We start from the raw sequence: 27,109 nt of genomic DNA, 5'->3' as shown, positions 1-27,109 counted from the left end.
AAGTAGAAAAAAAAAGACAAGATATATATAATTAATATTTTATATTATATTGTATATAAGTTATAGCCTATAGCAGATATAACTGTACAATAGAAAATATTTATATATTAATAACTACATTATAGTTATTAATATTATTTATATAATTTCCTGATGCTGTTTTATTTAATAAGTTAGTTTAACTTTTTTTTTTTTTATTTATTTTGAAGGTTAAATCTCAAATTTCTTTTACTTTTGACGTTTGCAAATAATAAAGTATAAGATTATATATGACTGCTGTAATTTGAGATTATTTGTATGTCTCCACTAAAGTAAATTCCTGATTATGCCATTGATCTTTATTATTTATAAATTTATAAAGTTTGAGGTTGTTAGTATATTCAGTTTTCCTAATTATTATAAACAGATAAAATAAAAATCGAAAAATAATCTTATTAAATTAACAACAAAACAAAATAGTAAAAATAAGAATTAAATTTATCAATTAATCATATAACAAATGATTTTCCATCATTTTATTATTATTTTTTCTTTATACAAAATTATATATTTTTTTTAAATTTTAATGGAAAATGTACTAGACTGACATCTATTATCAGAACTAATAATTAAACTGTCATATAATTTTCACTTCTTTGTAGCATAATTTACATACAAGAATGTCAAATTTATAATAAAAGTAACAAAAATATTTGAATGTAAAATAAAATCGATATTAATTAAAAGTCTATTCAAATTATTCAAAATTATGCGTATTTTTATTAAGATTTTTTTTCTTATTATACTACATACTGTAAGTGTAGTGACAGGCGCACAAAAGAAACTGTAAACGAATTGTAAAAAATAAAAATAAATAAGTAAATAAATAAATAAACACATGAGCTAATTTTACTGAAAAATACAGATCCAGTGTTCTTTTTTAACAATTCGTTCAGTAAATATAGGCATAGAATAGAATAGAGGAAACATATCCATGCCTTAACAAAAAGCATTAAACATTAATAAATGAAATTTAACAAAAATAAAAATACCTTTACTTTCTGAAATGTATTTTTTTTACATATATAATAACAAATATATTTGCGATTGCGCGGGCGAAAAGAAATAAGGACAAACATTAAAATTAAAGTCCAGTTATTTTAGGACAAATCAACAGAATCAACAGAATTATTTGGACGAAGCTTTCAAATCTAGAAGATCCTACATTCTAAGATCATTACTAAGAATATGACTCATGGAACGTATGGCGCTTTCGTTAATTATTACTCAATGCTTACTTACATAATTCATTAAATTTAAATTATCATAAAGTATCAAGGGAAAGAAATCAAGGAGAGCCTACATTTTCCGCAGGATCCAGAGGCTAACTATGAAAAATTTTGTCCTAATCAGTCAAAGATTTTAGAAATGTATAGTAAACAGATATACACCAGACGTATAAGTCTTTCTAGCTTAATCTACAAAACAAAAATCTATACAGAAATCTATTTCATACCCTCCCTTAAGATAGAACATGAACATGACACTATAGTAAAATAAAAAGTTATACAAAATCTTATAAAATTATACAAAATATGAGAAAAAATATATTAAAAAATAATAATTTAATTTATGATCAAAATTCTTTTAGTTAATTTTAGAAAAAGAATATTAATAGCATAATAAATATTCATTAACATACAAGTAGTAATATATATATACGAGTAGAATATCGTTATTTGCAATTTAAAACAGCTTAAATTGCTAATTTATGAACTAAATTATGTTGTTATTATTTTTTAAAATCTCAAATTAAATATATATTTTCGACATTTATAGCACCAAAAATATGATACAGATCTTTAAAAATATATTTAAATTGCAATATAATACTGATCTATGCAACAGTATTACCATTTATAATAAACAAATCCATAATTTATGCAATAAAAAAAATAGGATATATATTTTTTTATATAAAGAAAATATTTTATTTTATTTTCATATCGAAAAGTTTACTTGTCTGTATTTTATTAAAATTCTAAAAAAAATTATATATTTTGAGTGACAAATTCCATTATCGATTCTGGACATCTTATAAAAAAAAAAGTGTGAGAAAAAACTAAGTTCCGTGTGTAAATTTCTTATAGTTTAAAGCCATAATTTTTCTTCTTTGTATAAATTTCCTGTATATTTGTGTTTTAAAAAGATTTTCTTACATATTTATAAACAAAAATTTGTTCACTATTATTTAACAGGAAGGTCAAAACATAATATTTCGCAATTTGTAGCAGACACAACAAATTCAAATGTCATTGTACGCTCCACAAATATTTAAGAGTTCATGTTTAATGAAAGAAAATGAATATAGTTTAAAATATATTATTTTTTTCTTCAAACAATATTTGATTTGTTTTTTTTTTACATAATTAAGAAAATTAGACAAATATATATTTTTATAATAAAATGACTTATATAATTTTTAAATTTTAATATTTAGTGGAATCGTTTTAGACAGAATAAATAATTATGGAATTTTAGGTGAAATAAACAGCGAATCGGAAAATGCAGTCAAAGTAATGTTTGATAAGATTATCGTACATCCAGGCATCGATATCAGCTATAACGATTCTATAGGCGATTATAAAATTATATATATGCCCACCGAAGAAGAAAGAACTGATTTATGTTTAATGATACTCGATAAAGAAGTCACCGTAACCGATTATGTGAAACCCATAGCCTTACCAACTGCTGATATGTCTTATTCTCATAAAGCAATCGCTAATGGTTGGCAATTAGAAAAGTCTAGTGAGTAGATTTGCTATTTTTAAAATATAAAATAATCTTAGATTATCATATACTAAAATTTAAGATAATTGTTTTTTTTTATGTTTTAAAGAACAAAATGGCGTGCATCGAAATTACTTAAAACATGCAATTTTTTTTAAAATTTATCATAATTTAAACTAAAAAATTGAAATTTTAATTTAAAATTTACGATCAACTTCGTTGCAGTTTGAAGAATTTACATATTAATGCTTCAAACTTTTACAGTTTTGAAGTGCATTCATTAATACAGTTCATTTGATAATTATGATCTTTCCATTTAGAAATAACTTTTAAATCTTTAAGAATAAAGTTGAATCGTTAAAACTATATATTTAACTTTTAAGTGAAAATTAATGGTAGAAGTATTAATCCTTGAAATATTCTATATTTTTTTCATGCTTTATCTTTAATTTATTAGAAAATGTAATAAGAGTCTTCTTACTTATTTTTTTTTTCTTTTTCGTGTTTATAAAATATACATAAACAAGTAGTAGTAGTAGTAGNATATATATATATAAATTTTATAATATTTTTTTAATAGCTTCACGTTATATCCTTAAGAAAATGAATGCAGAAATAACAAAGAAACAATATTGTGAGAACCATTTAACATTTTATAAATTAGAATATAAGGAAATGTGTGGAAAAACATCGCATCCTACTTCGTGTCTCGTAAGTCCTGTCCTTTTCTTAATTCTATTGCTTTAAAAAAAAATTTTTTTTTCATTATTTAAAATATTCTAACTTTTAGGAAGAAAGTGGAGGAAGCTTGATAATTAATGAAAACAATGAAGATAAATTAGTTGGCATACTTCGAACTTCTTACGGATGCAGATGCGCTGATGATGGATGTCCATTAATATACATAGAAGTAAAGAAGTTACTTCAATGGATTTTACAGTTTGCTATTAACGACAACTAAACGCTTAAAAATTTGGGGGAAAAAACAAAGAAATTTGTATTTTAAATAAATTTGTATTGAACGAAAAATTCGTTTTTTTTTTTTTTAAATGTTTTTAAATATAAACTTTTGTAGAATAGTTATTGCATGTTAAAAGCTGATTCATCATTAAATAAAACGATGAATTCATTTATAAACCATCATTTTATTTTATTTTATTTTATATTTTTATAATAGAAAATGCTCATTAAATTATCATTCGTGTAAAAAAAAATAACTGAAAATATATTTTATATTGTAGTTCATAAAAATAAATAAAAACATGATTTTATTATTTTATTTTTATTTTCTTTTATTTCTACATTTTTCATAAAGTAAAAAAATTTTAAAACATTATTTTAATGAGAAAAATTAATAATTTAGAAAATTATTTTAAATATTCACTAAAGATTATTTTATTAATCTTTAAAATAAAAGAATTATTAAATAATTAAGAAAAGTCATTTTAATTACTCACAAAAAAGAAAAAAAAATTTTAACAAAGACTTTCGAATATGCAAATTAGATCGTCGCTTAGAGTTAATTCTCGATTGAAAGATTAATGATTTCGAAACAAAAAAATTTCCTAAAAATTTCAATGTAAGTTAATTAGTTTTAATTATAAGTTAATATAATTTAATTATTAAAATTAAATTACATTTTGATTGATATATTTTTAGATGGGAAACGGTCCAAGTCATACAAACAAATGCCTGTTTAATTCTAAACGATCGGGAAATTCTAGAAAAATTAATATAAAAAGAAATATGGTTAAAACCGAGCCCATTCATATACCTTGTGCATTAAGAACCAAGAATGAATTTTCGCCTTGTAATAATTCCTCTAAAGGATCACCATTTTCTGATGAGAATTATTTTTGTAGTCCTGTTAGATATAAAACCGCTTCGCAAAGGATTCTACAACGTTTTGTACGATTTAGTCCATCAAAATTAGAAGAAGATAAGAGAAATAAAGTAAATATTGTTATTGAGATTGGTATATAATAAATTAACTTCGTTATATTAATAATTTTATCTTGTTTAGGAAGAAGAATTAAGACATCGATGCTGCACTTTAACACCGTGTATGACGATCAGTGAATCATCATTGCCCATTGTATTCAGATGGTGCCAAGGAGGAAACAGAGTATTTGTTGCTTGCTCTTTTAATGAATGGAAACTTGTAGAAATGGCGAAAAGGTATTTCAAACCTATTAAAATATTTTAATTTCATTAAGATTAATCTTGATATATATATATATATATTTTTTTTTTTTTTTCAGTGATGATTGTTTTATGACCATTTTAAACATGCCCGAAGGAGAATATAGATATAGATTTTTAGTTGATGGAATTTGGAAATATGACGATAAACAAGTATAACAAATAATTTAATTTTTAGATTATTTTTTTATTATTTAAAATAATAATACTTTTTTTTCCAATTATAAGCCTTTGACCGTTAAAGAAAATTTTAACTACAACGTTCTTACCGTAAAATATGACGATTTCGAAATATTCGATGCCTTGAACGTGCATAATCAGGATGTAGGAAGTCCTTTAAAATGTAAAATCATCGTCGTAAAATTTTAAATTTATCAATAAATTATTTTTAGTCGTATGTATTAACAGTTAAATTTTGTAGATAGCCCTCCATCTCCCTCTGAATATTTTAACCAAGAGATACCGAGAGAGAGAATATCGTCGGGACCACCAGCTTTGCCGCCTCATTTATCTCAAATTATCTTAAATGTCGATGCAGAACAGGTGATGTATGACTTATTCTTAATATATCTTTAATTACAATTGAACATTTATTAATTTTCTTTTGATTTTTTTTTTTTAGAAAGAAACTTCGATCCTTCCACAACCGAGTCATTTTATGTTAAATCATTTGTACACATTATCAATACAGGTAAATTAATTAATAAAATAAATAATTTTTTTAAACTTTTAATTGAAATAAAATTTTTAAAAATCAATTTAATTAGGTAAGTTTTAGAAAGTTTAGTTGCTAATTTTCAAGTGAAAATTTTAAATTGCAGCACGGACAGTAAACTTCAGTTGAAATTAGACACTAGTAGCAACGTAGAAATGTACGGATTATGTTTATATTTGGGCCATTTAGTCTGTTTTACTAGTTATTATTATTGTTATGGCCATTTATAGCAATACACAAACCATAATATTTGGATGATGTTATATAAATTACATAGAGAAATTTCTGTTTCGTAAACTATAAGCCGTGTGAAAAATTTAGTATCACATACTTATATGTAATAAACTGTCTTTTTAATTATAAATAATGATATGTTTTGTTTATATGTAAGAAAATTAATAGGCTATCCTTAATACGCGATGATTGCGTAAGTAAATGTTCGTTAATTTTTAAAATTAATTTTTTTATATCACGATAATTAAGCTTACGTACTCTACTATAATTTTTCAAAAAATTTACATACGTGTAATAGATATATTCTTTTTTTTTATTAATTTAATCTCTTAGATCTACTTTCATTAAAATCAGTGTAGGAAGTCGAGAGGAGTCGGTGCCACTTACCTTTCGAGGCCCCCATTATATTTAAAAAAAAAAGAGAGATAAAGTTAAAAAAGTTGATATTTTTCAATAATAAAATTTATAAAAATTTAAAGAAATTTTAAATATTCAAGAAATGCTATAGAATAATCTGTAACAAATGCCTTTTGTGAGGCTTCCGTAAATGTGAGGCCCGAACCCAAAGTTTGCGCTGGCCCCAAGTGATAGGGCTTAATTTAAATTGTTTTTCCTATAATTAGAAATTTTAAAGATATCAAATATATTTATATTTTTAAAATGCTAACTTAATTAAGTAATTTTTTGTTATTTCCTATATCATTTTTGAAATTTAACTACAAAAATTTTAATATTAATTTCTATTTTAAAGAAAAAATTATTTATCATCATAAATTCAAATCTAAAATTTATTTAAAAAGTATAATAAAATTGTCTCGCGTATATGAAATTTATGTTTTTTTAACTAACAATTCTTATTCTCTTAGTTTCAGTACGATACTTTCTTATAATAACGAATTACAGCTTGATTTTATGCACAAAATAATTCTTTCAATAAATGATGTTTTCTAATATAAAAATTTCGAATAAATTATATAATTTATTCTATAATTTTAAATATAATTTAATAGATTTATTTCTCGTTAATACTAATGACAGTTAATTATTATTGTTTTTTAGGAAGACATCATTGTTCTCGGTGTGATTCAAAGATTTCGAACGAAATATGTCACAACCATCTTTTACACTCCATTTAATGATTAAATAATTAATAATTTAAAAATTTTTTTATGTTTGTTATAATATTTAATTGGTTAATTTTAAATGTATTATCAAACTAATGCTGATTTCGATTACGTTAACTAAGTACTGTGACGTGTTATATGTTAGAATATTTTAAAAAGGTAATCGTTACGTTAATATTTCAAATTATTAATATATATAAAAGTTATTGTTTAACTATTTTTGTTGTGAATTTTGAAGAAAATAAACTTATTTGTAATACAGTATATATTTGTGATTTTTATTATATAAAACATTAACTTCCCTAATTTTAATTAATATAATAATAGTTATTTTTAAATGAAAGCACGAAGTATGTAATTACAATTTTGATTTCAAAATAGCTTAAAAATACGCGAAAATATTATATAATAATAATAATTTTTCATAATTAAATAACTATATTCACTTTATATTCAGATGAAATATCTAATAAACTTTTGAAGTATTTAATTTGATACTTATTAAGTCAACGGGAGTTGACTTAACTGCTTGTCAGTGTCTGTCTGCACGTTAAATTTTATAAATGTCAAATGATTTAAGTGAGAAACTTTTCGTATTTATTTTATAAAATTAAAATTTTTTTTCATGTTTAGACGAAATAAAGGTTATTTAGATGTCTGTGTGTGTCATTAACCAAATTTTCTATAGAATAACCAATTTTTAAGAAAGGAAACATCAAAAATTAGAGGCATTGAGGCACGCTGGCTAATTTATATATAATATATTATGCACGTTTTTAACAGAATGCATTGCTAAAATAGCTTTTCAAAAATATGGGTTTTTTTTCAATAATTAATATTAAAATAATTAACTTCTCGTTGCCAATTTTTACGAATTATTTTCTATCAGTAATGAGAAAAGGTGTTGTAAACTTTCCTTTAGAGCCCAGAGGTTTAAACTTTATCTGCCTTTTCTTCGCTCTAACCTTGATCAAAGATAAAATTTAGGTATTTTTTCACAAATTTTTGGCGATATAATTTGAAAAATTTATTGGTTACAAACATCTTTTGAGAGAAAAAAATAATTTTAAAACCCATACAAAATTATGGAATATGTATGCTAAATACTATATATGTAACTCTAGTCGAAAATAAAATTCTTACTAGATTCTAAAATTATTTTATCACTAGGACTTTAGTGACGATATTTATGCACTTATGCATTTAGTATTTTTTCACTAGAACCTGTGACATACTTGCTTTGTAACTGCAGCGAATGATAATGTGTAAAGGAAATTAATAAATAAATGCCAAAAATTCATAGTTTTATATACATTTAATATCGTTGAATACATTTTAATTTTGTATTTTTAAAATCACAAAATTCTATTAATTAAACATTGTTTCAAAATATATTAGGATATTATAAAATTAATATATTAAATTTCATTTGTATATATATAGTAAGTAGTGATGTCCTTGTTTTATAAAAATAAAACTACATTTAACCAACATATTACACGTTTAGGAACCTAAATAATTGGCCAATTTTGTCTATGAAAAAAAAAATATATATTTAACAATTAGGTGTACATTTTCTTGACGTAATACTGTACAGAAGTTTTGTATAATGATGTCGATTGTTCCAAATTAAAATATTAAGTTTAGTAAAACATTAGTGCTGAATCCAAATACCTTCCATGTAGGCCTATATATTATTCTAGAATTACATATATTAATACCTGAGATAAATTACAAGTAATCGAAAAATATTGAGCAATATAACAATATTCTCCATTAAATAAACAGTAAAATGGCAACTTGTATTCTTTTAATAACTTGACTATATTCAAAGCTGTAAAATAAGAAAAGGATTATTTATAATAGGATTCATTTCAGAATTATAATAATGGGATTTATTATGATTATTCTTAAGTATAATAGGATTTAAAGATTAGTAAACCATTAAGAAGTAAGCTTATTATACTTATTTTAATAGGATTTATTTATAAACACCAAAGAATTTTCATAGTTTTCTTATTTGTTGTTTAAAAAATAACAATAAAAATTACTTGATTTGCAGATGTTATATCATATCAACTGATAAACTTCGTTTCTTTGGCAGTATCTATCTCTGAAAAACAGAAAATATATTGAAGACTAAGCTGAAATTGTCCTTAGTAATATATTAAATATTAATATAAAGAAGATAATTAACTAAAATTGATTTATTATTATTACAATTATTAAATAAATTATTAGAAATTTCTTATTTAAAAAACATTACACCTCATAAATTTTTAGTATGAATTAGACCATTACTTCGTTCATTATTACTGTTTTAAAAACGTGATAAAATTAAATTTCTTCGATTAAATTTATAGCTAAATTACATATTAGACTTTGTTTTCTATATTTATTTAGAAATTAAATCGTGCTGTATAATGTAAAAGAAGAGAAAAAAGGTGATTTGGCAACAGTTGATAGTTAACGGTTGCTGTGGTAACTGTCGTGACAAGGAACAGCCCTTTCTCTCGCTTGTTAGGTGATAATTGCTTAAGTGACTAGGTGTTGCAAAATGTTGTTATCCATTGAAATAAAAAAGAAACGTGCCCGAAAATAGAGAAGGGTTAATGTTATCGAAGAATTTCTCAGCAAGAAATCACTTTTCTAGACTTGAAGTTTGCTGTGATTTTAAGAAAAATTCGAAGAAAAATACGTATACAAATTTATAATCGTAATTAATAGAGTGTGTAGTTTGATACTTCACATCAAAATATTATTTTTTTTAAAAACTTTAAATTAATGTATAGTCCATTACGTGTTTTCCCCTTCGCAATAAATTTATTGATGGAAACATGTTGATTTTTTAAAGTAGATTGTATCGTAGACATAATCAATACAAATCTAATTTTAGTGCTATTAAAGCTGTCTTCGATACAAAGAACTTCACTTTGTCATAAATATATTATTAATACGTAAATTAAATTAATGTAAGCTTTATATTTATATAAAGAAAATTGTTAAAATTCGAAATTCTTTCTAACATTCAAGCGAAAAATAATGAAAATTATCGGAAAAATTAAAAGATAAAATTCTTTTAATTTAAGGTAATATTTACAACGTATTATATATATATTTTTTTTATTTTTGATTACTTTTCGTTCGTCATTTATGGAAATTATTATTTAAACTCTGTTTTTATTCATTAAATTAATTATTCAAAATAATTTTTATAATTTTTTTTCGAATAATTTTATAAATGTAATTAATTATTATTGTATAAAAGCAATGAAACTGTAAACGTATAAATAAATTTATTTTCATTAATGTAGAGAAAATCATATTGCCATCTAGTGACGGAAAATTAAACTATTCATGATATTACCTAAAATATTTTTAAATAATTAAGTAAATAATGAATTTATTTGCTAAATTGCAAATAAATCTTATATGCCAAGATAATTAATTTAGTAAAAATAAAATTCATAAATAATAAATTATTTATGTAGAACAAAATGAGGCATGTTTTGTTATGTACTGAAGAAATTTCAAAATTCAGGATTATTGTATTTTATTTACTGTACTTATACATAGAAATCGTTATGATCTATTTATAAAGTTCTTATGTAAGCCCAGTTTAAAAGATTAATTTATAGTTTAATTTCTATTTAAGTAGTACAGTACAATATAAGCTGTATATACAGTAGCCTATTATTAAGCCACACCGCAAAGGTCTCTTTTATCGCCTGAAGGATCCAAGTACGAATTCAAGAAGAATTTTTTTGATTTTTTTATGCGAAATTTGAAATAATCTTTATTATACAACCAGGGCCAAATTTGCGCATATAAATAAGCCGCAGCTTATGCGTTATGAGTCTATAGTTTAGGGCCTCGTAGAAGAGAAAGGGCCTGTTAACCTGTTACGTGTTATAGTTTTGGACTACAACTCTTACGTCTAGTCCGTCTATACCTTTTTCTTTTAATAAAATAGTACTCTTTCTTAAAAAATCCTAACTTATTCATCTAATTTAATAACAATATCCTTACGTTCTTGTTTATTTTATAACATTTATTACCTTAATAAATAAGCTCTATTTATTATATTATGCTTTACTTGAACATAGATTTATATGATCATTTTTATTAGAATAAATCTTTTATCTTCGTGGTCCAATTGTTTTTAATAGATTTAAATTGATTGATTCTATACTTTTATATAGCATTGTCTGTAATAAAATTGGCAATTTTCAAAATTGATCTATTTATTTAAGGTAAATTACAGTTACCTTATTTCTATAAATTGTGCTTCTTCTAATCATTAATTCTCTGTTTAAATTTGGAAATTTTGGCATGATTTTTTATAAACTAAAATATATACAAATAAAATTATTATAAATAAGAATATATCAATAAAATCTTGATTTCTTTGTCTTCCATTCCAATGGGTTTCTTATGCCCATTGAGATGGAAATAAACTGGGAAAACTTTATTATACTTAACAGAAAAATTCTTATGTACAGTAATATTATATTTACTAATGTTTTTAATATAGTATTTTATTTTAAAGAAACAATTTTTAAGGAAAATATAAATAATTAATAATTAAATAATTTTTATTAATTCAGGATTTGAAAGAAGTTTAAAATATAATTTCTACTTTCTATACAAATAAAATTTATTGTGGTTATTTGAATAATTTATTTAGGACATTTATATTTTTCTAGATTAATGCATGATAGTTGTCGAGAAAGTATAACAATTTTTCTGAAATATTTTCTTTTTTTTTCTATGAATCTATAGTTTTTGACATAGATTATTTACACGAATGTAATAGAGTACGACGATGTTTCAGTTTTCCTGTTTAGCGCTGAATGGTTTTATAGATTTTTTGACTTTTTATTCTCGGTCAATCAAATCTAAACATGCCATATATTTTATTCCTTGTTGTCAATTTACCTTATAATTTGTAATTTCGAAAAGCCAAGAAGTTAATGTTAAAATTTTGTTTCTTGAATCTTGAGAAGTTAATGTTAAAATTTAGGATAGGATAAGTACGGGTACTTATTGCTACTTCATTTACATGTTTACATACGTGCAAAACACCCGAAAAATCTTGATGAATATCCAGAATTTAAATTTTCTTATTGTCAAGTTCATAAGCAATTTACTAAAAATGCTATTAGTTAGTACGATTTATTGTACATCTGTACTATTTGGTGTCAGTGATATGTGATAGAGAGATTAGAGACGTAACAAACAGAATTGGAGCTGGCTAGATAAATGAAGACAGGCATGTGTGTTTGTGTGTGTGACAAGCGAGTACTGATAATACAAAACAGAAGATTTTTCAGACCAGCGTTGAGAAAAGCGATGCTGAATAGTATAGAATGTTAGGCAATAAAAACACCAGAAACGGAAGATTGTAGCAGAAATTCAAATATTTATAGAATGCAAGTTTTAACTTAATGTGGAAAGATAAAAATAAACACGTTCGAGAGAATGCGAAAGTGAAATATGATTGTTAAGAAAATAGAAAAGTACACTTAAATATGCTGAATTTATAAAATGATAGCAAGGCATTGAAGAGGATAAAACAATTGGAAGTTGTAAAAAGAGGATTATCAGAAAAATTTGGGGAGTGGCATTAAAAAATCTTAGGGAGAAAATAACTTCCTTAATAGTGATGATAAGAAATAAATGACGATAGAAGTAACTTAAAATTAAGATGAATGGAGAAAGAAACTCGGAAATCCGACCAAATAAATGGAATAGACTAGGATGATGATGATGAATAGGTCGAACCGTGAAGATAGCCTAAAGAGTTTATCTGTCCATTAAATCTATGTTACAGCATAAAATGATGAATACAAGTCATTTCCTGACTATTAAATAACTTAAGCATTATCTAAACTAATCCTGAACAAGATTCGACAAATAATAATACAAGATATTCTTTACAAATAGCATAAAAATATATTTGTCAGGATAAAGAAATTAAATAACATTTTAAAATATTACTATAAATCTAATAAATAAAATATCAATAAGTAGCAAGTTTTAATATTTATTTTTAAAATATAGTTTTTAATATTGTTAGTTGATGTGGTACCCCGCATGACATTATGCTTCATTGATTAAAGAATTAACTCCTAGGATCAATAACAGATTCTGAAAAGAGGATTTGTCTTGATTTTACAACTCAGCAAATCTTACAAAACCTGCATCGACAAAATATAGTCGAATAGCCGAACAGTTAAAGTGCAGTCTACCGTCTAGGGGACCCATAAACAAACCGGGAGCGGTCTATCCCAAAATATCGAGTCCCATCCTCACCACTTATTGTAGGCCTAGCCGAACGATGGATCTGTTAAAATGGTGTAAAGGTATAAAAAATAAGCAAGTTCGAGCTAAAGAATAATAGATTTTAAAAAATAAATACAGAATAAAATATTGTAGGCCTAGCCGAACGATGGATCTGTTAAAATGGTGTAAAGGTATAAAAAATAAGCAAGTTCGAGCTAAAGAATAATTGATTTTAAAAAATAAATACAGTAGAGCCTCGAAAACTCGGCACTCCGGATAACTCGGCCACACCCTGGCAGGGCAAAAAAATCCCTAGTTAATTAATTTTCATTATAGACAGCTTTATGCCTCAAAGTATTTTTCTGAGGTCTGTCTTATCAAGTAAATTACTGTACACAGTGTGTTCATTAATTTTCATTTTCATGTAGTAAAGGCTCTATGCCTTCATAAAGGACGTACTTTTCCTTTGTTTAAGGGTATTTGGGCAGTTTATTCTCTGTTATATTCTCAAGTAAACAATACATACAAGTACAGTACAGTATTTTCTGAGGAAACACTCGTACTTATTTTTTTNATAAATGCTATTGTAATTTATCATATTTTTTATAATAATTAAAAACAAAAAAAACCTGAATATACAGATTGACCTAAAAGTCAGTTAACCGTGTTTTATTTTGCGTGTTCCAAGTATACTTATGAATATGAATCATAAACTGAATTTAGAATAACTTTTTTTTTCTTAAAGAATCGATAAAAAATATGATTAAATATTTAAATATTTGAATAAGGCATTAGTTAATCTTTACAAAGGTTAAGTGACATTTGGGCCACCCTTTATATTAATACATTTTAATTGTAATATTTAAAATGTAATATGTTTTTTTTTTTGTAAAGATAAATATTATATTTTTACTTACTTCTCTATATATTTTTTTCCTTCAGTGATGCATTTATGGAATTTTTACAAATATTTAATCTAGATACAGATGATTTTTAGGCTATTTCGATATCTATAAAACTTGATTTTTTTTTCTACGATTAAGAAAAGAGTAATGCATTATCAATATATATAAGAGTTGCCTGCTGTGTAGATATTTTTAACTTTACTCTCCTTTTCATTAATCTTGTAAAGAATTCCGATCGCATATTTCATCAGATTCTGTATCTCAGCAACCAACTATTTTCGAATTCATCTTTAAAGATAGAAACGTGCGAAGTTCTTATATATAGATATATATATAAGAACTTCGCACGTTTCTATCTTTAAAGATGAATTCGAAAATAGTTGGTTGCTGAGATACAGAATCTGATGAAATATGCGATCGGAATTCTTTACAAGATTAATGAAAAGGAGAGTAAAGTTAAAAATATCTACACAGCAGGCAACTCTTATATATATTGATAATGCATTACTCTTTTCTTAATCGTAGAAAAAAAAATCAAGTTTTATAGATATCGAAATAGCCTAAAAATCATCTGTATCTAGATTAAATATTTGTAAAAATTCCATAAATGCATCACTGAAGGAAAAAAATATATAGAGAAGTAAGTAAAAATATAATATTTATCTTTACAAAAAAAAAACATATTACATTTTAAATATTACAATTAAAATGTATTAATATAAAGGGTGGCCCAAATGTCACTTAACCTTTGTAAAGATTAACTAATGCCTTATTCAAATATTTAAATATTTAATCATATTTTTTATCGATTCTTTAAGAAAAAAAAAGTTATTCTAAATTCAGTTTATGATTCATATTCATAAGTATACTTGGAACACGCAAAATAAAACACGGTTAACTGACTTTTAGGTCAATCTGTATATTCAGGTTTTTTTTGTTTTTAATTATTATAAAAAATATGATAAATTACAATAGCATTTATTAACGACAAATTTATTATTATTAATTAAAAATTTATAAAATAATAAATTTAAAATGTCGCATTTTTTATGTACTGTATTTCTTCATTTATAAAATTTAAAAGTGGTTTTTTTAAATAAATAAATTAATGAATTGTGATATGAATAATAAATGAAATGTAGAACAGAATTTGTTTTTATAAAAAAAATAAAGTAATTAGAGTGTTTCATAAATTAGGACAATTAGAAAAACTATCCTATTTATGTAAATTTTTGTTTTTATTTCGTTGCTTTCTAGATAATAAGAGAGATATATCTGACAGAAAAATTATTTCTATCATAAATAAAAGAATTACTAATCTTAAACGAAACTAGTCAGTAAGAAATTCTTTACATGTATACTCCATATTTTTATTTTTTTAAATGACAGGCTTCAACGCGTGATTTATTTTTAATTTTACACAGAATTTCGACGTCAACTTGACATTTAGATGTGCTTGACTACAAAGATATCGTAATTAGGTCAAGTTCATTGTAGTTTTTAGTTTAATTCTCTATTCATAAAACTTTTAAAAATGATTATTTATAATTTAAAATTGTTTTTAATAATATATATCTTACCTTTTCTTATTGTATCCACTTATTTCGGGAGGGCAATGATTATTCGAAACAAAACTCCGATCTCCCATTGAAATTTTATTGTTTCTGTTCGTCCCACTTCCTTGATTTTTAATTCTAGCATTGTTTCTTAACGGATGATTACGACAAAACCCTATAGGAGAATCTGTTGTATGTTCTAAGGTTTCCGAATCGTCCCATCTTTCGTTCCTTTTTCTATTATCGCACACAATTTGTTCTTCTTCGCTTGAACTTTCAGAATCATCTAGAGAAGATTTCTTTTTTCTAGAATGGACCTCAAACTTTTTAATTTTTTTCCTCACATTCATATTTGGTTGTGATGATAAATTTAGTCTAGATTTATTTTTTATTGAATCTAATGTTTGCATTTTGGCATCCTTTATGTCTTCGTACAGTTCTTCGTGGCTTTCTATCATGTAATACGAATGGGATTGAAAAGTTCTACCACTGCCTGTTCTTCGAATTTCTGTATGAATTCCATATTGCTCTTTTACTAAATCATCAGTATCTATAAACCTATCGTTGTTTGGTTCTATATTGGAATGTTGGCGTTCTGAATGAAAATTTAACTCTGTATGTCTACTTTCTTCACCTGAAGATCGTCCTCCTTCGGGTTCTGGCCTTACTTCTATCCTCTGCGTACTCCGACGAAGCCATTTACCCATTCCAGTTTGGTGCTTCCATCTGTTATGATTATTTTGGCAATGTTTATCTTCTCTGAATTCACTGGATAATATCTTTTTCTGTTTATCTCTTTCTCGTTGTTTTTTAAATTCTTCTTCGACTTTCTTCATCCATTCTTTTTCTTTCTCTCGCATCATTTCTTTTTCTAATATCTCTTTAGATAATTTCTGTTCCAACATTTTCCTTTCAACTTTTCTAATTGTACTCTTATAAGCAAATTTTTGCTTGTCGTTAAGCGATTTTTTATCTTGATCTTTACTTTTAACGTCTGTAGTTTCGTATTCGGGGAGGTACATAACATGCCCTCTTCTAGAATAGTCTAACATATTTTCTCTACTATTATCATCCTGTTTCTGGTCCTGTTTGGCAACAAAAGAAGTCGAGTTGTTCCTCCAAATTTTTTCTTCTTTCATAGATCGTTGACTTTTTGGAGAATCTTTGCTGTTGTCGGCAATCTGTAAACCATTTACAAAATCAGGTAAACTTCTACTGAGTGACCAGTTGGCATCCAATCCATTTTGATTCCCAGAAGATTTTGCTCGAAATCCTAGAACTTTCTTAAAATTTCTTAAACTATTAAAGTGATCAGATTTGTTTTCTTTTTTCTTTCTATGCCTAACTTTATCACTTTCTCTACTACTACTCTCCTGATCCTTATATTTCTGCCCTGTAAACATGTTGTTTGGTAAAGTGAATTTAGGTTGCATGTTTATAATCTGTGGCAGTCTTTTCTTGCAGGGAGCATCTTCTCCTTCAGAATCATCTAACAGATCATGCTGAGGAACCCAAGCAGAATTCATATTTTCTTCAATAGGAAAGCTCCATTCTAACTTTCCACTTGATCTTTCACGATGCAATAAGGGACTATCATCATCGGGAGATATTCCAGAATCTTCGCATCTATCAGATATTTGACGTTTGGGTGCAATTGGTTTACTTATTCTTTGGATTTTATCTTCAAGTATCTCTCCTTCATCACTACTTGGATCTAATACCATATTAGATTTTGGGTCTATAATAATGGACTTCCATACTTCTGTTGGAGAGAATCTAGATACATCCGAAAGTCTTTTAGGTAAGGTTGGTTTTAGTTGAAGATCGATATCTATGTCTTCTTCTTCTGACCAACTTAGAGCTGATGATGATTCCAATCTCTCTTCTGGTTCTTCATTACTATATTTATAAAACCTTTGTTTATCATTTAATTTTTGTTTAGTTTTACATTTCTCCGCAGATAACGACGGTTGTAAATCTTTTTTCGTATATTTTACGACTTTGGTTATGGGAGATAATTGATCAGAAGCTAAGTATGTATTAGAAACTATAGCTTTAGTATGTCTTGGAGAATCTGATCTACTGACATACGATTTCGATTTTGAATCTGTCTGTTCTTTCCTTTCTACATTCGGTTTAAGACATTCTACATCAGCAAAATAATACTTTTTTAAATTTTCCCAAGGGCGTTCTTCTTTTTTATTTGTTTTCTGAGCTTCAGAAATTTTTTTATCTGTTCTTTCTTTTCTTTTCGAAGAAAGTCTCTCTATGGCTTCTTTTAACTCTTTAGATTGACCGTTTTCTTTTAAAACTAAAGAACTTCGATCCTCTTCAGACATTTTAGAATTTTCATCCATTTTATCGAAAGATTTATTAATTAGTTTTTCGTCTCTAGCGTTTTTGCTTAATCTCCACTTATCTAAAGAACGTCTATTCTTTTCGTAGTTTGAAATATTTTTTGTCTTTTCGTCGTCTTTATTATTGTAATCGGGAGGCGGAGGTGGAGGAGGAATGGAAGGAAGATAACAATCGCTATTCTTTCTTTCATAAATACCGTTATAAGCGTCATTTTTTAATGAAAATCTATTCAAGTCTCTAGGTAAAGAACTAGATAACGGAGGTTCAGGAGCACGAATTTTCTTTCTTGATTTAATCTTGGCTTTACTCGGACTAATGGCTATGATACTTTTCCTATTGTTATGATTATCAATTTCCTGATCTCCCATATCGGAAGAAGCCATCATTCTTCGAATGATATCCGGATCACTATGTGATTTTCGATGCCCATAAATTGGTTTTGAGTCACATTTTCTGCTAGTTGCTTTGACTAAATCTGTTTCTGAAATATTAAGTTTATTCTTTCTTCCGCTGATTGTGCCTCCATTATGTAATATCGAACCGTTATCGGTGCTCCTTAACCGTTGTCCTGATATGGGCGGTGGAAGAACTTTGTTTTCTGGACTAGCATATCTTTTATTCTTTGTTTCTTCTGTGCACAGAGATAATCTAGTTTGTGCCAACTGTACGGAATGAGAACTCGAATTACCCATTTGATCAACTTTGGCACGAGTATAACTCCGTCGAACACCTAAAAATAAAATTAAACTTATTCTTTAAAAATTTATTCATAAGATACAAAATTATAGATAAAAAAAAAGTATTTAAAAAATAGAACACAGTTAAAATTTAGTTCATCGACCTCTAGCCACCTGTGAAAAGTCAAAGTTCGTAATTATAAGGTTAAATTGACAATGAGGAAGTGTTAGAATTTATGTAAAGAAGGTCAGGTCAGGGTTTAGATACAACAGTTCTAAATCTAAAATGAAATTAAAATTATAAATTTAACAATAAATAATCTTAACTTTAAATATTTTATAATATTTTTTTTTAAATATTGGATCAGATTATATGTAATATTTAAAAAAATATGTTGAAAGATTTATTCACATATATACACATTAAATATCACTAATAAGATGTTTGATTTAAGGAATTATGAAATGTATGTACAGTATACATATGTATTTATATTAAAAACCGTCAAAACTTTCACTCTTAATAAGATAAGTAAATATATATTTTTATTAATCTCTTAAAGAAAGAAAAAAAAAAAAAAAGGATATTTTTCTTCTAATAGAAACAATAAATATATGAGTTAAAAAAAAATATCTGAAAGCCATAAGGATCTTAATAATGTACAATTAATCAACTCACATAATAAGTTTTGTCTTATTAAAAGCGTTAAAAAAGGCAAGACATTATCTGAACATAAAAAGCTATTGAAAAGATACAATGACAATGAGATGTTTAAAACTGTATTGTTTCTAAAGGTGTTTGGAAAAAGTAGTTATGTTTAGTTCTAATTCACACATATGACAATTGTCTAACTGATAAATAATTTTAGGTTAACAACTAAAGCAATTTTAAGAATTAAATTATTGTTTAAAAAATTGATAACTTTAATATTTTGTTTCATTCAGTATTGTTCAATATCTTTATACTGTACAGTACAAAATAATTCTACGTAAAAATAATTTTAATTGTTATTTTATGAAATTAAAATAATATAAATAATTACTTAATTAAAATTGTTACAAAAATATATTAAATTTAAAACGTTTCTACTTAAATGCACGCTACTTTTCTGTTTATATTTTTTTATGACCACTTTAAAATTTCCTTTTCTATTTGCAATAAAAATAGCAATTTCCTCTAAATTAATTTTTTTTTATTTAGCATTTCTTTTATTATAACAATCTAAAATATCTCACATTCGTTCATTAAAATAGATTCTTTTTATTAAAAAAATTTGAAATGATTTGCTCGTAAAATATTATAATCAGAAAACAATTCAAATCGTATTTTTCAATAACATAAAAATAGATTTGTAAAACTTCTTTTCATTGTAGAGTAAAGAAATTATAAGAAAAATTCGATTGAACGTATAGGCTATTCTATTTACTTTTATTATTTATAGTTGCTTGAAATTATCTTATAAACAAAAAGATATTTATAGGTTTATTGTTGATACATAGAAGCATTTAAATATATTCCAGTCATAATCAAACTAGGCATGATATATTGTCTATTGTAATTTTTAATAATGAAAAAAAAAAAAAAAACAAGAGAATGGGACGATCTTGTATGCGGTAAAATCGCACAATATTATTATTATTATTATTATTCAAAATTTTACGTTATGCTACAACGATTTACTTAAAATAGATTACTTCTTTTTATAATTTCTAGTAGTTTAATGAACTTAAAAAAGTTGTCATAGAAAATACAGAATATAATGATAAATAAGGCTTGAAAATTTAAGGATTTATTGTCTTAAAAATCTAGAAAAGTAAATTTAAATAAACGAAATTAATTTAAGATTTTTTTTTTTACTTTTTCTAACTGTAAATAGAATATAATCGAAGCATTCTGGTGTAAAAATAAATAATTTCAAATAGTAAAGTTTATAATATAATATGATTTAATAAAATTTTGAAAGTATAAAAATTTATTTTTAAAAATAATAAACATTGTTTAAGTAATTAATATCTTATATAATAATATATTAATGGTAGAAAGAAAGGAAAATTATTTTTCAGTAATAATGGAAGATGTTAGAATTCCTTAAACAAATTTTGTTTCTTTAATTATTAGATTTAAAAGTGATTTTTGCTTTCAGTTCAGGATCTTTCTATAAAAACTGACGTTCGTCCATTTCAAGTACGACTTCCGCATTACTGAAGGTCACCTGAATGCTACCTTCTCGTTATTTCCTGCATAAGTCATATCTAGAATCAAACAAGTTCCTTTCTTCCTTGTGTACCGTGCCTTTAGGTAATATTATTTACAAAATGTTCCGAATTCTACACAGCTTCTTTTTATCAGAAATTATTTTTTATCGTACGGATCACTAAGCATTTACAAGAGAATATTTCAAAATAAATTATTTTAATTAGGTAATTTGTAAGATTATTACCTTTTTTTAAATAAATACTCGACTTAAAACTTATTAAATATGCTCATACCATAAAATATCTACACCTTCTTTGCATTTCTAATGATTAGAATAAGTTATAGAGTGCAAAATGCTTATTTTGAATAATAATAACAAATGTATACTTTCTCATGGGAACAAGAGTCAGGTGATTGTCTTTTTATTTTATTTTATTTTTTCTACTTCTATAGTTAAATTTAATTATTATAATTAAAAACTATTACATTAATAATTTTGGATACTACATGAAATACACATAAATGATAATTTTTCTTCTTATGGCTGTGATTTGTCCACACTTTTTACTTGGTGTTACGAAGAGTGAATGTTCTATATTAATTTCGGGAAGAAACTAGAACTTTAAAATAATTTTTATGCTTTATTAAAGTTTTTAATTATCTTTATGGTTTTTTTTAATAGAGGATCTTGGCGAGAAATATAGAATTTGTGTTATACCATAATGTTTCCCTCTGAAGGAAGTGATTCACTTGAATGACATCAAGAAATGATTGACACATCACCGAACATAATGTCAATGTCCTTAGCTTATTTGGATTTTTATGCAATATACTTCTTTCGGTTTCAGTCGTCTTTGTAATTTTATAATTCTACAATTATATTTTAATTAAAATTATGGTGTAGTAATATATACTTTTCTGATTATTATTACTTTAAAATTCTTATCTGTTATTCTCTGTTACAAATTTTACCTGAAAGAGTAAATTTAAAAATTCATTTAAAAAAAAAAAAAGAAAATAAAACAATCGTCATGATAATAAGAATCGTATGCAGTTCTCACCCTAAATTCTTTTATGGAACATAAACAAAATATAATTTGCTCTTATAATGCTTTTGACCTAGCATACTCCTCTTCCTGTGTCCTCGAGGGCTTATATTAAAAATAGCAACATATTTGAGAAACGATTTAAAATGCAATGAAACACGATTAAATTATCAATTTATTGCATTTTTTATGTTCTACACATTGCATAAAAACTACACTTTAACAAATCTCTCCTTTTAAAATCATGGTTTTTCTTTTATAAATTAAAATCTAAAACTATTAATTGATATAATTAATATATGTACAACTATTGTTTGTCTATGATATTTTCAATATAAATTCAATTATGTACTCGAACATCTTTTTAAGTTGCACTAACAATGAGAAGCGATCGTAATTATCATTCTCATAAAGCTAACTAGAAGAGGATCTTGTAACGAGTAAAGTACTGATTTTAATTCAATACAGTCCACACACTAATGATTGTAATTTATTCTGCTTTAAAATCGTAACACATAATAAAAAAAAATTATATTTAATTTCGTTAAACATTAGAAAAATAAATTAGTTTTCAGTAAATTTGGTTATATCAAGAATAACCAACTGGTACACAGATTTAGTCAAGTATTATTCAATCTGTTAAAATATTATTGAAATAAAAACAAATTTTTATTTATTTTCTTATGTTAATTTATAAAAGATAAATCATACTATTTTGTTTTATTATTATTTTATTGTATACACAAATTATACTAAAAATATTTTAATCATATTTAAATCTATTCAAAACGTTTGAATAAATTTAAATATTTTGAATAGATTTAAATATATTTCAAGAAAATTTGAGTTTTTTTTTTTTTTTTTCTTTTCTTTACTCCATAGTTTATATGTGGATATTAGTTATGTACTAAACAAAATTTCATTCAGTTTCGTGTACCGCTTTAAAATTTAGAACCACAATATTTTTTTATTTATGTACCGGTATGTGGTTTCAAGTACAATTTTAGCAATACCTCCGGTAACATAAGCATATTGTGGAAACTTGAAACTCATTTCCTCAATCAGTTTAAAGACAGAAGTCCTTACAGATTACAAGTGGACAATTTGATGAACGATGTGAACAAAATTAACATGCACAATGGCTTAAAACTTTTTTTTATTGTTTAATTGTAAAACTCACACAGCTATTATATAAAAAAAAAGTATTACAGAATCATTTATTTTCAAATAAAAATGTTTCACTCTCTCTTGAGGCTATTCCTGGTTATTCTAAATTCTAATTTTGAGTGTAATAACTAGAAACAGCCTAGAGAGGTTTTAAGTTCTGGTGTTATTTTAGTGTTTAAAAAGTTTTCTTTTTATCTTTAAGAGTCTTAATTAATAATTTAAAAATCAATCTTGCGTCATTTATTCTGCATTTTTTAAAATTTTACTTTATGTTACTTAATGCACTCTATTTAAGAATAACATTTCCTATATTGCAAAATTTGCAGTCACAGCAAGATTTTTATTGCAAATGCTCCTACTTATGTAATTAATATCATAATTTCTTCTATTATTTTTTTATAATTAACAATAATCACTGCCATACCTGTTTGTTATATACTTATATTTTGTATAGGAAGTGTATTAAGCTATGATATTAATCATTTGAGTAATTTAATGCTTGATATATTGATATATATAAGAGTCTGTATCATAAGAATGACGATAGTCCTGCACTATTTACAATAATCTGTGTTGGACCTACTTTTAGATCTATATAAGTAGATGAGGAAATCATTTTCTAATTTTAATGATTTATCTAGATGTATAATGAAAAGACACGCGCTAATGCGCCCATTTTGTTCTATTAATTTAATAATTTATGTTTAAAAGTCGCAGTTTAGATTAGTACAATAAAAAACTTCCTATAAAATAAATTTAAAAAAATATAATTAAAAATTGCAGGCCGGCATTGTGACGATGTCACAATAAATAATTGCTTGTTTTTTTTAAATAAATTTATTATTTTTAAACACATTTTAAAAGTTTTTTTGTGACGCCTCTAGCGGTGAAATTAGTTAACTTAACCACGTGTTTAAAGGTCTAAACAAATATGAGATCTTTTAACATTGATCTTTGCCCATTACATTTGATAAATTTTTTGATCTTATCATTTGCTTAATTTTTCTTCACAAGCATTTAAAGTGCAATTAGTTTTCTAGTCTTCATATTAAGAAAAAAACAAGAACAAAAATGAGACTCAGATTTGCTGCTAATATTTCAACTCTTTTTAGAGAATATGAATGTTTATCTGATAGATATCAAGCAGCTAAAGATTTTGGATTTAAAGCTGTAGAAACACAGTTTCCCTATACTGTTCCTGTAGAAAATTTGAAGGCTGCTCAGCAACAAACCAAGTTGCAACAAGTTCTAATAAACAGTTTTCCAGGTATGTAAACATTTAATTTCTGTACTTGTTATTTTAGAGCATAATGCATATATAAGTACTGTACATAAAATTTACAATTTATGCATTAAAATAAAATTCTGTTAAAAGTGAACTGATACATTAATACATTAAAATGTTATAACCGTAACTAGTACATATCAGTTTTGCACATACAATATATGCTTTTCATTAGTAAATGAAATAGTTTTTTGATGGTTGCTGTAGTCTTCATTTTTCATTAATTATCTTACAGTATAGGCCTATTAACTGTTAATTTTATTCTTTCAGATATATTGATAAAATTTAACAGGTAATTACAGTCGACCCCCCTATAATTACGGTCCCTATAATTACGATTCCTATAAAACTACGAAAAAATATACGTATTTTGGAAATGTTGAGTCGGATTAGTGNTCTAATTATAAATTTCATTGCTTCCGTTAGATCATGTATTACAACTTAACCCTTCTCTTTTTATTAAACAAACCGTTGTAACAACGATTTTGTTTAATGAAAACATATTAATTTCTTTTGAAAATTTTTTAAAATATTGATAGACTATATATATATTTTTAGACGAAAATTAAGGTTTTTATTAAAAAAATTAAAGATATAATAATGATAATAATGTGCTAATAATATGATTTAATAATGTCACAACTGATTGATATCTGAATAGATAAGAATTTTTTATATTAACTTTTATATCTTAAGTAGTATAAGAAATATAGATATTCAGTTAAATAATAATAATAATAATATTTTAACGTTATTAGATTTACTTTTTACATGAATTTAAATAATATAACAATGAAATTTGTATGTTTTTATTATAAAAATTACGAATATATTTATTTGAATGATAATACAATATGACCGTGATTCATCCGTAAATTCATTATTGTATAATGTTTAAACCACAAATTCATGGTAAAGGATTACATTCTTGCTTCATTGTTACTAAATGGTCTATTTACTGGAGGAAATTACAAAACATACAAAAAGTAAGTAGGCCTAACTACGGTAAGTAGAATTTTACATTATTTTCTTTTTATGTATGATAAATTACATCGGGGAGAGAGAGAGAGAAACATTTCAGGCATTCACCGGCTCGTTTACAATTGTTTTTTGTTTATTCATTATAATTTTTTCCCTCTATAGTTTGTATGTATAAATGATACATTTGTCAGAAATATTTTTTCTATATTCGAAAATGGGCTAACTGTGTGAAACGGCAGATTAAAACGCATGATCCATACTACCTCTAGGCTAATCTATAATAATCCAGGTCATAAATGTTTAAAAGCGTAGAGAATCAGACGAATACACTTTAGTTTGGGTCCTACGGACGATGTAAATATGTAATTAGGTCACGCTTTTCTATTAGTTTCTAAGCGCATAATTATTAACATAAAAGTTTTTATACTGATACGTTTATTATATATTGAAATTGTTTATGTAACAAAACTCTACTTCCGGGGAACAACCTATAATTTCTATACGACTTAAAGATTACAGATATTTAATATATATATATATATAAAAATCTAGATATTACTCTACATCTTTCTAGGGTTAGCCCAATATCTCCATATACGTGGACCGGTTTAGTGATGCCTAAAGTCAAAACTCAACATGGATCAGTCGTGTCAATGGCCGAGAGTAGCCCTTCAGTTGTGGAGGTGATGATGAAGCCTTACAGTCAACTAGCATCACCGGATTTTACTCGCGATAGAAGAAAATAAAGAATATGCTATTACAAAAACTTGACTAATTAAAAAATATATATATTTCTATGTCTGCAAATCATCATTACATTTAATAAAAGCTGAAAATTTATATTAAAATTTAAAATTCCTACTCACTTTTTCAACCAGAGCATCATATCTACTCGAAGTTCTATCTTATCATTAATTCTTCCGAAACGAAGAGCACAAACAGGAAGATGTATTTATTACTCCTCCTATCTATCATCCATCCATTTATCTTGCAATAACGAGACTGTCGAAGAGGATATATAGTAAAATATCCAATTTACTATAGACGATATCAAGAATAGGTTATATAATACAGCTAACTTATAAGCTCGGAACTAGAGGCAAAGTACGTATCTGTCTGGCTAGACTTTCCGGTAATTATGTGGGCGAATGCACTACTGCTTAGATTCTGGTGAAACCGGGAAGGCAGTCAGGTAGAAAAATTGTCATTACGGATCGTGCCTTCAGATTCAAATCAGCGAATCCACTAAGAGAAGCCTCATTGGTTACCTGGAGGTAAAAGTAAATAGTGTCAAACAAACGTTTTGCTTTGGGAGGTGATTTGATAGTGATTGGTTAATAACTGGATTTGTGCATTTTATTAACTCACCTTTCACTGTAGGGTGCTTCAGACCTCCCAGAACTTGACCCGATATATCAAAAGTCGCTAGACTTCCTAGAGGTTTGTAATTGGAATAAATGACACGTGTTTCTCCTTTTACGCTAACAAAAAAAAAATAGTTTATTACAGTGCTTCAATGATTTTATAGTATAAATTTAAATTTATTTTTTCTTAAGGATGAAAACAATGTATCATAATTGGAGCCATCTCACAGGAACAATTAAG

At 25.3% G+C, this 27,109-nt stretch overlaps 3 protein-coding genes across 4 annotated transcripts; 2 read left to right on the top strand and 1 right to left on the bottom strand.

Annotated features, from left to right (window-relative positions):
• Positions 1–2,457: 2,457 nt before the first annotated feature.
• Positions 2,458–3,971, top strand: LOC111632053 (enteropeptidase-like). The gene is made up of 3 exons (XM_023376408.1): positions 2,458–2,790; positions 3,353–3,483; positions 3,563–3,971. The coding sequence occupies exons 1-3, from the start codon at positions 2,559–2,561 to the stop codon at positions 3,731–3,733; spliced, it is 534 nt and encodes a 177-aa protein (XP_023232176.1). The 5' UTR covers positions 2,458–2,558; the 3' UTR covers positions 3,734–3,971.
• Positions 3,972–4,290: 319 nt separating this feature from the next.
• Positions 4,291–7,303, top strand: LOC111632054 (5'-AMP-activated protein kinase subunit beta-1-like). 2 transcript variants are annotated; one of them, XM_023376409.1, is made up of 8 exons: positions 4,291–4,351; positions 4,432–4,725; positions 4,796–4,950; positions 5,034–5,127; positions 5,203–5,317; positions 5,396–5,517; positions 5,597–5,665; positions 6,983–7,303. In XM_023376409.1, the coding sequence occupies exons 2-8, from the start codon at positions 4,432–4,434 to the stop codon at positions 7,064–7,066; spliced, it is 933 nt and encodes a 310-aa protein (XP_023232177.1). In that variant the 5' UTR covers positions 4,291–4,351; the 3' UTR covers positions 7,067–7,303. The 2 variants fall into 2 exon arrangements, with proteins under 2 accessions (XP_023232177.1, XP_023232178.1); XM_023376410.1 differs by having other exon boundaries at positions 5,396–5,522.
• A 1,202-nt stretch (positions 7,304–8,505) lies between these two features.
• LOC111632047 lies at positions 8,506–26,908 on the bottom strand. The gene is made up of 5 exons (XM_023376401.1): positions 26,371–26,908; positions 18,090–18,881; positions 15,818–17,987; positions 9,099–9,160; positions 8,506–8,881 (listed from the first exon to the last, which is right to left on the bottom strand). Exons 2-4 carry the CDS (start codon positions 18,841–18,843, stop codon positions 9,118–9,120), a joined length of 2,967 nt encoding a protein of 988 aa, XP_023232169.1. The 5' UTR covers positions 18,844–18,881; positions 26,371–26,908; the 3' UTR covers positions 8,506–8,881; positions 9,099–9,117.
• Positions 26,909–27,109: the final 201 nt, after the last annotated feature.

The sequence above is a fragment of the Centruroides sculpturatus genome, unplaced genomic scaffold (assembly GCF_000671375.1).
Source record: "Centruroides sculpturatus isolate CEXI.00-Female unplaced genomic scaffold, Cexi_2.0 scaffold658, whole genome shotgun sequence".
NCBI lineage: Eukaryota > Metazoa > Arthropoda > Arachnida > Scorpiones > Buthidae > Centruroides > Centruroides sculpturatus.
The sequence above is the reverse complement of the archived record's forward strand: the minus strand, read 5'-3'. Positions and strand labels throughout refer to the sequence as shown.